At 41.8% G+C, this 15,280-nt stretch overlaps 1 protein-coding gene across 1 annotated transcript in view; it reads right to left on the bottom strand.

Moving 5' to 3' along the window:
* The window catches only part of OCA2 (OCA2 melanosomal transmembrane protein), a 181,797-nt gene that overhangs the window by 101,037 nt on the left and 65,480 nt on the right, over positions 1-15,280 (bottom strand). Inside the window, exons 11-13 of the mRNA XM_044449808.1 lie at positions 13,704-13,760; positions 11,802-11,926; positions 3,590-3,728 (exon numbers count right to left, since the gene is read on the bottom strand). Of these exons, the coding sequence (XP_044305743.1) occupies positions 3,590-3,728; positions 11,802-11,926; positions 13,704-13,760 (321 nt within the window). The remainder of the gene's footprint in view (positions 1-3,589; positions 3,729-11,801; positions 11,927-13,703; positions 13,761-15,280) is intronic.

Genomic DNA, 15,280 nt, shown 5'->3' with positions numbered 1-15,280 from the left:
AAGAAAAGAAAAGAAAAGAAAAGAAGTCGCCCTGGCCAGATAAATAAGTAAATATTGTTAACAATTAAAATGACGTTTAAATAAAAAGGTCTTCACCTGGCGCCGAAAAACAAATAATGACGGCACCAGGCGGACCTCACTGGGGAGCACATTCCATAGATTGGGCGCCACCGCAGAGAAAGCCCTCCTCCAAGTACCTACCCTCCTAATTTCTTTCACGGAGGGTTCCCAGAGAAGGGCCACTCCCGCAGATCTCAAGGGGCGGTCGGGCATATATGGATGTAAGCGCTCCTTCAGGTAACCAGGTCCCAAGCTGTTTAGGGCTTTATAGTTCATCACCAACACCATGAATTGGGCCCGGACTTCAATGGGAAGCCAGTGAAGCTGTCGGAGGACTGGAGTCATGTGAACATAATGCCCCGTCCCCGTCAGCAACCTGGCAGCTCTATTTTGAACCAACTGAAGTATCCGGACCGTCTTCAAGCGAAGCCCCACGTAAAGCGTGTTACAGAAGTCAAGGCGGGAAGTCACCAGCGCGTGTGTCACCGTCGCCAGGTGTGACCCAAGAAAAGTCCTCTCCAAAAACAAGTGTCTGAACTGTTCATTTGAAAGGAGACTGGAGACTGGATCAAAGCTCTCCGTGGACAGTGCTTTGAATTTTGCCCAGGAAATAAAAGGAGGCAATATACTCTTCCAGCACCAGGCACAAGAACATAAAAAGAGTTGTGCTGGACCAGACCAAGGTCCACCTAGCTGGCATTCTGATCATCACTGCCTAGCCAGATGTCCATGGGAAACCCAGAGGCAGGGCTTGAGCACTGGAGAACCCTCCCACCCATGCTCCCCAACAAGCGCTGCACCTAGGCATACTGCTTCCGAGGTTGGAGGGAGCATATAGCCATTAGGACTAGAAGCCATTGATGACCCTACGCAAACTCATTGGGAGCTCTGCTGAACGCTGCCACAAGCCACAGTGGCCAGCAAAACTACCCATGCCATGGTGACACTTTTTGAGAAGCTGCTCATACCATCACAATTCTTGGTGAGTTGCAGGGCATGTTTCAAATGTTAAGAAAAGGCATATGCTCAAGCAAATAGGAAAAACATTAACATTCCATATATTATGCAAGTCTCAACTATGGGAAACAAAAAAGAGAAATCCCAAAACAGCAACAAATGTTCCCCTCAGCAACCACTGGGTTCAGGATGTGGCAATAAAGAAAAGGTTCCTGTCTATGAGAATGCAAGTAATGGCTACTTATAATGCTGATGATACACAACACCCACACTTGGTGTATGTGAACCCAGTATAGGCTGCCTGATGTTTATGGGAAAGTTATATTGCAAAATAGTTGCCATGTCAATAGTACATGCAAAGCTTAGGGCAAATTAAGGTGGCAAATTTGTGAATTAAACTAAAACTCCTACTTGACTAGATGTCAAAATCACAAACAAGCAAACCCAGAAAGCCGCTGTACCCAATCCCATAATGCACACCATGTGCAGTGCAATACTATGCAGGTTTACTCAAAAGAAAGTGCATTTCACAGGTAAACATGCATACAATTACATCCTTTTACAGCAAGGGGCAGGGACAATACATTGCCTGAGTCCCACATACAGCCCCAGCCACTCCTAATTCTGTTCTTTTTTGAAAAGTAGCAATAAGCCTGCAAAAGTTCATGCAAAACCATTACATAATCCATCCCTCTAGCATTCCCAGACCTCCTCTCATGCTCAGCCCTGCCTTAGAAAATGAGCCAAGCCAAGAAGTCTGCAAGCACTCACAGAATGAAGATTGCAACCTTCTTCTGCATCCCATCCAGCACAAAGGCTGATGCACATGATATGGAAGGCAGATGCTGCCTGTGCAGGGCTCACACAGGGGCCCAATTCTGAGTCCACTGGCCTGGAACTTGGACTCACAGCCACGTTGAAGTGGACCAAAATCTGGGGAGCTGATCCCAGGGAATCCCACTCCCCCACAAAACAGATTCCTTATCCGTTCTAACAACAACAGCTTGGAACAGACAACATTCATCGAATCCTGAAGCTGGGACACAACTCCCTGGGGAGTTGCAAAAGGCAGCCTGGTTCCCTGCGCAAGTGCCTGCAAGAGCAGGATGAGACCTGCAGGTATTTGCAAGCCCGTGTGATCATGGAGCACACCGGCGAGCTTTGGAAAGCCCTATAAAAGTCTTCCTTGCACTCCTCAGCTTTGCCACGACAACTTTGGCTGGCTAAATGGTATTCCCAGTCCCAAGCCTAGACTTGGTTGTCCTTGACTGTGCCTGCCCTTGCCTTCTGCCCAACCCTACCTTGGCAGGTACCTGGGGTCTTGACTTCGCCTTGCTCCTGCCCCTGCTTCACCTTGCCAGTAAGTATCTTACCTCGCCTTGCCTCTGGTCCTTGCCTTTGCTACCGCCTCTGCCATGACTTCGCATCTGACCCTGACGTACTCCTGACTTGGCCTTTGCCTCTAGGCCTGCTGCATCACACCAAGATCTCCGTTGCTCACCCTCATCTTTGGCCTGGTGCTCCAGCCACAGACACCAGCCCCCTGTTCCAGAACTGACCCCAACACTTAGCTCATTTTCAGGATAAAGTAAGCTTCTGTAGTAAATAAATGCTTAATGTACAAAACTAGCTCCCCCACCGACATCCTGATTTTTAGAGTCATGGGAATGTCACCCATGGTGCACTGGGGAAGACTTCACCCCTAGACTGCACAGAGTTGCTTATAATAAATAGGATAACAACACCAAAGATGAGAGGCAAGCTTAATTGTGACTGCATATATTCTGATGTATAGGAGCCATGCAGGGCCAGAGCAATGACCCACCTGGTGCAGCATTCTGTTCACAGTGGCCAACCAAATGTCTGTGGGAAACCAGCAAAGAGGACTTGAGTCCAATGCTGCCCGCTTAAGTTCCCCAGCAACGGGAGTACACAGGCATATGGCTTTTGACACTGAAGGTAGCACAGAGCTGTCATGACTGGTAGCCACTGAGGGCCTCAGCCATTTCCTCCATAATTCTGACTAATCCTCTTTTTAAACCAACAACATGTGCGGCCATCAGTATACCTTCCAGCAGCATAGTTTAGTATAGTTTAACTTCCAGCATAGTTTAACTATGTGCTGCTGGAAGAAGTACTTCTTTTTATCCATCTGGACATTCAGCTTTATTAGATAAACAGGTTCTGGTCTTATGAGAGGTGGAGGAAAGCCTTTCCCTATCCAGTACGTTCACACCATACATATTTTGTACACTTCTATCAAGCTTCCCCTTATTTACCTTTTTTCTAAATTAAATAGTCCTACCCTTGAAACCTTTGCAACCTGTTCCTGTAGGGAGTTACTCCAGTCCCTTGGTCATTTCCATTGCCCTTTCGGCACCTTTTCCTACCCTCTTCAAATTGCCATTATTCTGTACAGAATCAGTTCAAAACAGTAACACCTGGTTCTATGTAACAAAGCCAGAACAGGTATATCATCCTTCATGCTGCCACCCAGTTGGAAGAATAGATGAGCATTAGTGAATATAGCAACATCTTCTCTTTCATTAATGTAACAGAAAGCAATACCTACCACCTCCTTGAGCTCCTGGTTTGAAACAATAATCACATTTGGTGGATCCCCAATAGCTGTAGAAGCTCCTCCAATGTTTGTGAAGATTACTTCAGCAATCAGGACATGCCTGGGATCGAGATTAAGCACCTCACATAACCTGCAGAGAGGAAATTAAGTTAGGTGCTTATATGTGTATTGATACATTTATACCTTCCTTCTTTTCTCTTCCCAGAAACCTAAGGTGGCTTAGATGACCTTCCTCTTCCTGTGAGGCAGTGGCTGGCCTAAAGTCACCCAGCACACTTCATGGCGAGCTTAGATCTGAGTCTCAGTGCAACTCACTGCTCCTAGACCACATTGGCTTCACCAGTTGATCGTTTCTGAAAACATTGGCAGGGGAAGTTAAAGTTCAAACTGTACAACAAGCAGACAAAGTGTTTGTAATTGAACAAAGTAAACACTCTGCCTCATGCTCATGTACACATGCACACATCCTATTCAATTTAAATCTTTTATCATAAAGGAGACATCTACAAAATAGTCCCATTTAAGAATAGATTACAGCTTTGGTGCACAGACCTGATCTTTCAAGGCTAACAGGAAATTAGTCCTAAATTTATTTTGAGTGGGTCTTTTATGGAATTTACAAAAGGCATATACCTGCTTAAACTTTCACTTCTTTTCCTTCTATCTGCCTGGGCATTTCTTGTGTCTGGGTCTGTCTCTGACTCTGACTCTAAACTAGTCATCTTGCCTCTCCCTGCCCTTATTTTTTTGTTTCTCCCCAGCTCTCAACTAACATATTTCAAAGGTTAGGATCACTAGTATGCAAACATTCCCTTGATTAAAGCAAAAGGTCTAGAATATTTGTCCAAGAACCCTTCCAGAGTGGCAGTTAACCTCCAGATCTCCTCTACATATCTTTACAATCACCATGTCATTGTTTTAAACTGGTGATGCCTGGGAATTGACTAGGACTAACCTGGGAATTCCATTCTATTTAAGCCCAATAAGAATCAGCAATGTTTCTACCCAGGTAAGTGGTAGCAGCTAGTAGCATTTTTTTTTCCTTTTTGATCCCAGAAAGGTTTGTACATTTTGGGTCATTCTGTTATTTGTACAAATGGTAATTTGGATAAAAATGATATTTTTTAATGGGATGTCTTGAAATTCATGAAAATGGAGTTGCAATTTTTAATAATTTGTATTGGTGATCTTGTGCAGTGCACATGCCTGCAAATACACACCCTTGCAAGCCCACCTGCTTGCTATGTAGCCCTGCAAAGGCATAGTACCATCTTGTAAATATGTGTCAGTTTCATCTTCTCTACCCCTTCATGGATCACTGCCTTGCTGTGGCAAAGGGGCTTGTGTAGTGCAATGAAGCTATGAGCTATGCCGTGCAGGGGCACCCAAGGTGGTTAGGTCATAGCAGAGAGCTCTGACAAAAGGTGATCCCACTGGAGAAGGAAATGGCAACCCACTCCAGTATCCTTGCCATGAAAACCCCATGGACAGTACCAAAGGGCAAAGTGATATGACGCTGGAAGATGAGCCCCTCAGTTTGGAAGGTGTCCAATGTGCTATTGGGAAGAGCAGAGGGCTAGTACTGGTAGCTCCAGAAAGAATGAAGCGACTGGGTCAAAGCCGAAAGGACACTCAGTTGCTGATGTATCTGGTGGTGAAAGGAGAGTCCGATGCTGTAAAGACATTGACATCTGGGGAAGCAGTCGGTGTGAGCTTAGGGAGACTCCGGGGGATGGTGGAGGATAGAAGAGTCTGGAGGAATGTTGTCCATGGGGTTGCAATGAGTTAGGCATGACTTCGCGAATAACATAACATAATATCTTCTCTGCACACTACCTTATTTAGCCTGATGGAGCCATATTCTACTTGTTAAAGAACTTGTCAATTTCATCCACCATCTGGGGACTTCCACCACAAACGGGGGCAGGGAAATTGACAGTTGTGCAAATTTCAAAATATACCCTATCTTCCCTCTCCAAAAAAAACTATCCAATTGGAACAAATTGCTATTAGTTTTTTGTTTTTTTTAATAGAAGCTGTATATTGGATTCACTCACCGTAGATTGAGTTGATGCTAGGAGAGGACAAAATCTTTTGGGGCCAAACTAGAGAATTTCGCTGAAATTCTAACCTGGACCTTCTGTATGCCAAGGATGTGCTCTACAATACTCCTTATTTCAAGTGTCAGTCTCAGCAATTAAATCACTAGACATCTATAGACGCATCATTTCCTCACTAATTTTAATTGTCATGCACTCTCAATCCCTCTCGTCCTAAAATATTCATATATGAGAATAATAAGGTAGCTATAGCTGCTAGTGTGTGTAACAGCTCCTACTATTGATGACGACATTATTATTATTATTACTTTTAAAACATTTTATGCCGCCCCATTCGCCGAAGCCTCGGGGCAGCTTACAACAATAAATGAAACCACATAAGTTAAAATATACATATAAAATAGACATAATAATTTAAAACACACAATATAAAATAAGCCGCCCTGGCCAGATAAAATTCAGTAGTATTAACATTTAAAATGTTGCTTAAATAAAAAGGTCTTTGCCTGGCGCCGAAAAACAAATAACGACGGTGCCAGGCGGACCTCTCTGGGGAGCGCATTCCATAACTTAGGCGCCACTGCTGAGAAAGCCCTCCTCCGAGTAGCCACCCTCCTAATTTCTCTCCCGGAGGGCTCCCGGAGAAGGGCCTCTCCCGCCGATCTCAGGGGGCGACTGGGCATATATGGATGTAAGTGCTCCTTCAGGTAACCAGGACCCAAGCCGTTTAGGGCTTTATAGGTCATTACCAACACCTTGAATTGGGCCCGGACTTCAATGGGGAGCCAGTGAAGCTGACAGAGAACTGGAGTCATGTGAACATAACGTCCAGTCATGATGATGAGGAGGAGAAGCGGGGGGGATGGGCAACTTGATGCAGTTCATATGTTTTTGAAATCCATCTGGTGCTGGCAGAGGTTGAAGTCCAACAATATCTTGCTGTTTGTTACATTACTTCAAGAATAATTTGAACTGAAACTGAAAACTACCTCAAGATTTATTCAAATGAAAACTGGTATATTCTTATTTTTTTATTTATTAGATTTATATCCTGCATTTTGCCTTACAGGAGGAAAGAACTCTTTCCTCCTCCTGCTCCCAAACTTATCCCCATAACAACAACTGGTTGGTTGGGCTGAGAATCTGTGACTGGCCCAAAGTCACCCAGTTGGCTCCATGGCGGAGTGGCAATAGAATCCAGATTGCCTCAGTCCCAGGTCCTCGCTCTTAACCACTATGTCACAGTAGAGCTCTAATGTTAATTAATATCTACATGTAAATGCATTGTAGAACATCTCAATGAAGTGATAATAATTATTCATAAAATGATATTATTTTCTTTAAGAAATCATAGACCATTTAATAGAGCACATAATGCATATTTTGCAAGTGATTTTGCCCTCCAGGGTCTATAAAATCAATGATAATGAAGGGATCAGTAAACTGTTAAGTGATGCTCTAGGAAACTTATGGATCCATGCTTAGATCAGATTTACCATTATTCATATGCAGAAGCAAAAATGTAAGTGAAAATGAGCTAGTCTAACAATAACAGTTTAAAATACAAGCCATGGACTATCTTTTTCCAAAAAATACTGAGTTTACCAGTAAATGTGACAAGAAAATAATATCATATTACATGCATCCCTGGTAAAAAAAACTAAAGCCCTATTGTTAAGGAATCAGGAGAATTTGTTACTAAGCTTCATCACCATGGTAATAGCAGCTTACAACACCATTTTAAAATTGGATTGAGGAAGCCTAAAGGCAGCAGCAAAATAAAGTGAACAACTAACACAACAGGGCAAGACAGGAAGGGAAATGCACCAGGATACAAATCCAGACTTTAAAAAAATTAAATTCTGCATATTTAACCAACAATGGATTTTTTAAGGCATGCCAAAGTGTCTGGAAAATGTCAGCACCTCTAAATTATTATCAGGTAAATAGACTCATCAAGCAAATGATCAATACACATTTCACCAAGGGAAGCGTTACCATTAGGGCCTGGAAGATGGAGCTTAACCTCATCAAAGAGGTAAAAGAAGTGAATAAACCAGTCTTCAGCCCCACCTATGGAATGCGCTCCCCAGAGAGGTCTGCCTGATGCCATCATTATTTGTTTTTCAGCACCAGGCTAAGATCTTTTTATTTAAAACTTATTTTAAGTGTTAATTTATTATGTAGGATTTTTAAAAAATTTTAAGCCGAGATGCACCGGGTTTTAATATTTTTAGTGTATAATTTTTGTATGATTTTGTATGTTTTTGTTTTTGTTGTGAGCCGCCCCGAGGCTTTGTTGCGATGGGGGCGGCATAGAAATGTTTTAAATAAATAAATAATACAAACCAACAGGCAGGATGGTTTTTTAGAACAGCCTTTTTCAGCTTGGCACCGTATAGGTATGTTGGATACAATTCTCATCATCCCTGGTCAGAATGATCCATTGTGGGTGATAGGAGCTGTTGTCTAAAGTCCCTAAAAATTTCAGTCCTATCTCTAAGTTCTGGTGGACCTTGTTCAAATCTAAACCTTGGTCTACACACAAGTAGACTTCTGTTTCTGGAATAGGACTTCTCCTTCCTCTGTAGCCCAGAAATATGCTCTGGAAGATCCCTCAACCATCTAGATTAGTTTGGGTGGCCACAAGAGCTACAGGGAAATGGTATTCATTCTGCTAGTATCCAAATACCACTGGATGGATAAAGCCGTTATCTTTGTTCACATAGATGAAATAGCTATTTTGATAACAAGGGCAGGAGTTGCTTGGGTTTCGAGAAGATGAATGGATTTTAATACAGAAATGCATCTAGAAGAATGTGTTTCCAGGAACTTGAAAAGCTTTCTTTCACTTGCTTAGTTGTTCTTTGACAATGGGTACATATGGATTCTCTCAAAAAACATTCATTAAATCAAGGGCTCTCATTATGTAGGCTGGCTTAATCGCTAAATGAGAGGCCCTGTGGCTGACCTTCCTTTGAACTCGTGTCCATGCTCCATATGTAGAGATCAACAGATTATTTCTCATGGCTCACTTTACATGCTTAAAGGCACTCCGTTAAATATGGTACCTGAAGAGGGAGGGAGGTTTTAAAACCTTGATCAGGCTGGCAGGTGGGGTATTAGGATGAGATCTATGTATATCTGGAGTTCCTATGTTTTACATATCCATAAGGCAACTGTTATTAATTCAGTTATGTTAGAAGATGCACAGATTCATGCACAGTACATTGGGTGTGAATAGCTTACAAATTATCATTGGGATCCTTTTAGTCCAAGCTGCCCTATGCAGCCTTCCAGAGAAATAAAATATATGAGACAAAATGTGGGTGATGTCAACAAAATACATTTGCAAAAGCCATCATAGACAAACTTCTCAGTTACAGAGAGCTGCAGTTTAAGGCTGCTATAGCTGTATGTTCTCCTTTATAAAGGACAATTCTCTGTCTGAGTAGTTACCAAAGACTGTCCTGAATTTTAAAGCAGTCTGCTATAGAAGGATTGTCCAGTCCAAGTTGGATTTAAAAGTAAAGAACCACCACAAGGGAGAGGTTGGCTTTGAAGTTACCTGTCAACTGCACATAGACAGCCAACTCAGCCAGACCCACCATTCACCATGCCGCTGTCGTTCACGCTCTGATGTGATGAACTGGATTCTATTTAAATTATAATCTTTATTTCTAAATCTGTATCATCATATATATTAGCATAGACCAACTGGCACCCTTTTTTGACCTCTTTGTTGGTGATGCACATCTTCTTTATTGAGAGTCCATGAGTGGCCACCATAATCTCCTGGTAGGTTCAGTACTGACACCTAAGCCCATCTCCTTGGGTCTTGAATGGGCCTGGTCTTTTCAGAGCATTCTCAGAAAAAAAGTTCAGAAAAATCAGGTCCCATTCCTGTTCCAACTCCCTTTCCCATTCCAGTTCTCATTCCCCATAGGCAGAAGGAGCTGCCATAGGAACAAATGCCTCCCCTGGCCTATAGAGTCAGGAACTACATTTGCAACTTTAAAATAAAAGGCAGAAAAGAGGAGAATAAAGTGATTGATAGATCATTGAGCCACCTACAACAGATACAGTTTTCTTTTCTAAGATCTCTCTGAAACAAGATGCAGTGGGGGATTTTTTAAGCCCAAGGATGAAGCCAGCTCAAGACAAACAAGTCAGTATGATAAAGTACAACAGCAACAACAAATCATCATCATCATCATCATCATCATCATCATCATCATCTAAGACTAGCAAAACTCATAATGTTCCAGAAATAGGAAGTCACTGAAAATATAATTAACTGATTTACAGGTCACTCAACTTCTCTATTAGTATTTATACTTTAAAAGTTGCTGCTATTTGTGCTCTGTGAAGATGCATTTCAAAATACATGCAACAGTAACAATTTCATTAACTTGGATACAGACGGATAAGTGTACTCATTTCATCCAAAAGTAGCAGCCTTTCATGTTGTAGGGAATGATGATCGCTATTCGAGAAGACTGCTTCAGCAGGACCTTTCATCAGTTTCTACTATAATTGCTATCCAAATATCTACAGGCTTTTTAAAAGTATTGAGCCACAAAGTATAGTTTAGGAAGCGAAATGTGCAAAATACAGTTCTGATCAAGCCAAATAAACTGAAAATTGCTACATGACAATGAAGCTCTTGGCTGACAGTATAATTAAGGAGAACGGATAGCCATTGATCCACTTCTGGGTGAACATACTTCAAACCCAAAGTGAAATGCATAAGGAGACAAGTTATTAAACAATGTTTTCATACACCAATCTTCTGTAGAGTCATTATATCCCTGCTTTGCACTGAACATTCTTTGCCAAAAGGATGGAAGCAAACAGTAATATTAATCTTTAGAAGGTATTTTCTGAATTGTACTAATGGCTGATACATTGGATTAAATTTTCAATTGCCACTGAAAGCAAAATAGAAGGAAATATTGGAGATCTCCCAATCAAGAATCAGTTCTATCTTTTAGCAAATAGAAACCTCAGCGGAGCCAAACCAAGGCAGACGCATGTAACCAGTTCTTCCAGCACTTTCTCAGATGAAAATCACCCCCCCAGGATGATTTGTTAACAAGGCAAATGACAGCTCTAATGGAAGATGGTTTTCATCTAATTCAAGCTAAGGCACCTGTCCCTCAGTGCGATGTTCCTGCTACAAATGGAGCTTGTCATCACTGGCATTTCCATCATTGTGCCATATTTTACCCTGAATCTGTTATCATTCCCTACTTTTCTGAAGCCCACAAATAAGTATGGCTCTCCATGTAACAATAACGGTACTGCAAGAAGGAGATATCGGTAACCTTGCAAGGAACCCCAAACTTTACAGAAGGAGAAAATACTCAGGTGTGAAACCACTGTAAAGACCAACTGTTGGGAAGGAAATGCAAAAACTGGGTGGGAAGAGGAATCGTATGGAATATGGTGGAGGAATGTATGGTTGGCAGACTGGCCCACTGGACAGGAACATTCCACAGTGGATGTTCTGTTTGCATTTTATTGCATTTTTATTATTTCCACGTTTGTGTCCGTTTGCTGCTCATTATCTTCCTCCTAGTGCCTCCTCCAAGGTATGCTCAGAAGGTGGCAACAAGGCATTGAGTCTGCTCAGTGGTAGCCCCCCGATTATGAAATGATCTCCCCACTTAGACCTGTCTGGCACACGTTCTGTTTGTCTTTCTGTGTTAGGGTAAGACTGCCCTCTATGCCAAGGCATTCAATGGTTTTTAACAGCATATAGGCAGCTTCTGTCAGTTGCCTTTTCTTGTAACAGGTCTAGCCATATCAAACTGCTTTTGCTGTATAAATTGGTTTAAATTCTGTATTTTGTATTGAAATACAGTTTTTAACTTCATTTTCATTTTGCAGTATTTTATTTTATTCTGTATTTTATTGCATTCTGTGAATTGTCAGTAACTGCACAGAGTTATCAGTAAATTATGAATTGTCAGTAACTGCACAGAGAGCTTTGACTATTTGGGTGGTACAGAAATGAAATAAATTGTGGTGCTGCTGATGATTTTTGTGAGATCAACTTTGAGCTGTCCAGAGGGAAGTACAGTATCTAAATGTAACACAATAAATATAAATAAAACATGTTACGGAAAAATGAAATGTACCTTATGGTCACTGGAGTAAAGAGGAGCATGGTCGTAACATTATCCAAAAAGGCTGACAGGATTGCAGCAATAAGGCAAAGAATGATAATCATGGCCCACACTCTGCCTCGGGAGAGTCTGTAAGCCTAATGAATAGACACACAGAGAAAAGGTAATGCAATTGGTAAAGAAGATGAATGCAATGATTAACAACGCAGCAGCACTTGGTGAACAATTTAATGTGGGGCACCACTTCAAATCAAGAGGCATATTCAGTGTTCTGCTAATTTATGGAGAATTATTGCTTGGGCAAGATGCATCTGTTGGTTTCCTGAGCTGGGGGCTGGGGAAAACCTTGCATTTCTGAAGACCGGAGTCAGCCTTATCTTGCAGGCTGTCCCTCCTGGGCCTACAGCTTGGCGACAGGTGTGCCAGGAAGCTCAGAAGGGAGTTTTATTCCATTCAGAACAGATGTAGGGACCTTATAGCAACAACTTTTCATGTCTTTCCCTCTGTAGTTTTTCTGAGAGGGGGGCCTGCAACATTGCCCAGAGATCAAGTACCACCTTTCATTGTTCTTACCGTTGCTCTTACAGGCTTTTCCAGTTATTTGCAGTATAAGATCCCTTAGGTAAAGGGGACTCAGAATTTAGGTGTAAATACAGCTAAGAGTGAGTCACAGCAGCTAGATTCAGATTTAACACTGAATAATGGTATATTATGATGTGCATGAGCCTCACTTAGTTTGGTTGTAAAGAGAAGATTTAAAAAAGTATATTTCAATTTTCAACTAAACTAGTTCACCTTGCGGTATTTTGTCTGCTCACATGTTTTGGGGTTCTGGCAAATGAACATGACATGATAGAGCAAAATGAATCCCATGTGCCTATTTGAAAATGATGACTATACTGACTGAGACAGATTTCCCTAAAGTGCAGTGTGAGTAAAGCAGGCCATGCCTAACATTGCATTTTATTAGCATACATAAAATGTTGCTAATATGTATCTGACAGAGAGGTGTGAAGCAGGAAACTGAGACTGGCTACAAGCCACTGTACAGATAGTTGTAGACATTCACTGTGGCCACCAAGTCATGTGGGAAGGAGACCTCAAAGACTATATTATATACATTACTTGTGTAATATATAGGTCAGGGGTGCAAAAATTGTGATCTAGCAATCCATTTCTGGTGGCCCATCAGTCCTCCAGCCTGTCGTGTGTGTGTGTGTGTGTGTGTGTGTCTCACCTCTCCCTTCTCATATTGGGAACCTCCCTACCACCATATATGTGTCTTCCCCAACCCATGCATGTGTATTCCAATGCATTATAGTGTTTTCTGGACCCCCCCCCCACAAGAAAATGTGATTTGGCTCTTAGGGGCAAAAAGTTTCTGCACCCCCAGTTTAAGTGATCCTAGCTTCTTCTTTTGGACCACACCCATGATTACATTAAAGTTAGGATCCGCAACATGCTACACATTTCATGTGGTGTGTCATTTAGCTCTGAGTCCTCCTAAGTACTAGCAATTTCAGTAGGGTGGAGAAGAATCTTAACCTCAAGAATCATAGAACAGCTGTTGGAAGAGGCCAGAGGACCATCGGGTCCAACCCCCTGCTCAGTGCAGGACTCCAGGCTAAACCAACCATCCCTGATGGCTTAACCAGGTGCACCTTGAATGCCTCTAGTGTGAGAGAGCCCACAACCTTCCTAGGTAATTGGTTCCACTGGCATGCGGCTTGAACAGTCAGGAAGTTCTTCCTGAAGTTCAGCCGGCATCTGGCATAGGAAGATACCCATAGTCTTTACCTATCACTTATAAGATACAAAGTATAACTAGGCTGAAGCAAGCAATTAACCTGAAAAAGTCTTAAATGTTCTTTTATTTGCTGCCATTAAGAAATAAATAAATAAAAACAGATTTACCTTTACTGCACAATAATCAAAAAATCCAGTTTCGGAGAAGATGGCAACTAAAAGCATCTATAGAAGAGAAGTTTCAAAAATAACTCTTGCAATGAGTGAAATTATTTTGAATAAGAATGCACCATCACCCTTCCCCCACCCAATCTTTTGAAGGATCAACGTTCAAAATTTCAGCCAGTTTTGGAGATAGTTGGACTGCCTGCAAAGCAACATGTCTCTTGTCTCAAGTGGTCCAAAGTGAAGCAGACTGTTTCCAAAGCTTCAAATCTGCTTTGAAGCATAGCTAGTTTGAGCCCAAAATAGATAGAGTTTTAAGCATCCCACTGGCAAGCTCTCTGGAAAAGGAAAATGGGAGAAGGGGATAGTTTTGTGACTCACAGTTAGGAGCGAATTAGAATTTCCATTCAGTTCACAAATCATCTCAACTTGCCCCTTCATGACTCCAATGGGGAGCACATTTAAAAATTATACATCCTTGAACTCGCAATCACAATTGAGAAATGCATTTTAATTTGTATTTTGACATGTAGAATTTAAGCATGTTCATACTTCTGTGAATGGGGAAAAGTACATTTTTGCAAAATGTGCACAAATGTGCACTTTTCCCTTGTTAGATGTGCAAAAGAATGAAAAACCATGTTGCAAATGAAAGTAGGAGTGAGCCAAACCAAGTTTCAAAGTGAAGTTTGTAGAATTTCAGCAAACTCAAGCCCAGGTTCTTTCATCCCTACCTCTAGCTTCCAGTCCAGGAATGACTATACCAGGGCTGCTCTCCAGTGTTCACTTCCAATCACAGTGCTTTGGGGACAAATGTAGAGGCAGAAGAGATGTTGCAATCAACCCACCTTCAGGTATTTGTCTGAAATTGGCAGTCTGCGTGCCGTCAGAAGAAACTACTGTGCTGCAAACTACACCCAATTTGTTGATTTCCCCATTATAGTCAGCAGGCAGGCAGCCCAAGCTTTGAATTTCTGCTTTGGATCTGCACTAATACACCACAGTAGCAAAACAAGAGACTACCAGATGGAAAACTGCTAGCACTATCAATCAGAAGGCATTGTGCAGCCATTCGGCTTTTCCCTCTATAACTGATGTTTTTCTCCTGGTAAGAAAAAAAATGGCCAAATAGTAGGTAAGCAAGGAATGGTTTTAAATATCTGGAATCCCTATAAAAATACTGCAGGTGAGGCAGGGTGATTACATAATCAAAACCCCATCTGGAAGCACCAACAGGCCAGGGCCATGAATTTTAGACCAAAATGGCAGCAATATAAAATAATCTTTCTAGCAAACTTGTAGGTTTGTTCATCTCCTGCTCCTAGTCCCAAGTTCAATGGACCAGGTCCTGAAGATTGCATATTTCTGATAAAATTAGTCTACAATGGGACACCCTTGAATTTGCCCAGATTCAATCAAGATCCCTGTCAACTTGTAGATAGCCTGGCTTTCTAAATTTCCAAATTGGAATAGCTTCACAGGGAATCAATATAATTTTAGTTCCCCAAAGCAGTACATTGTAACTTTTCACAAGAATTCCATTTTTATGTTTTTAAAACTGCAGACTGTTTAGGGTACAA

Source organism: Varanus komodoensis, unplaced genomic scaffold (assembly GCF_004798865.1).
Source record: "Varanus komodoensis strain SLA01 unplaced genomic scaffold, ASM479886v1 scaffold1, whole genome shotgun sequence".
Lineage (NCBI taxonomy): Eukaryota > Metazoa > Chordata > Lepidosauria > Squamata > Varanidae > Varanus > Varanus komodoensis.
Note: the sequence above shows the minus strand (reverse complement) of the source record. Positions and strands in the feature narration are given on the sequence as shown.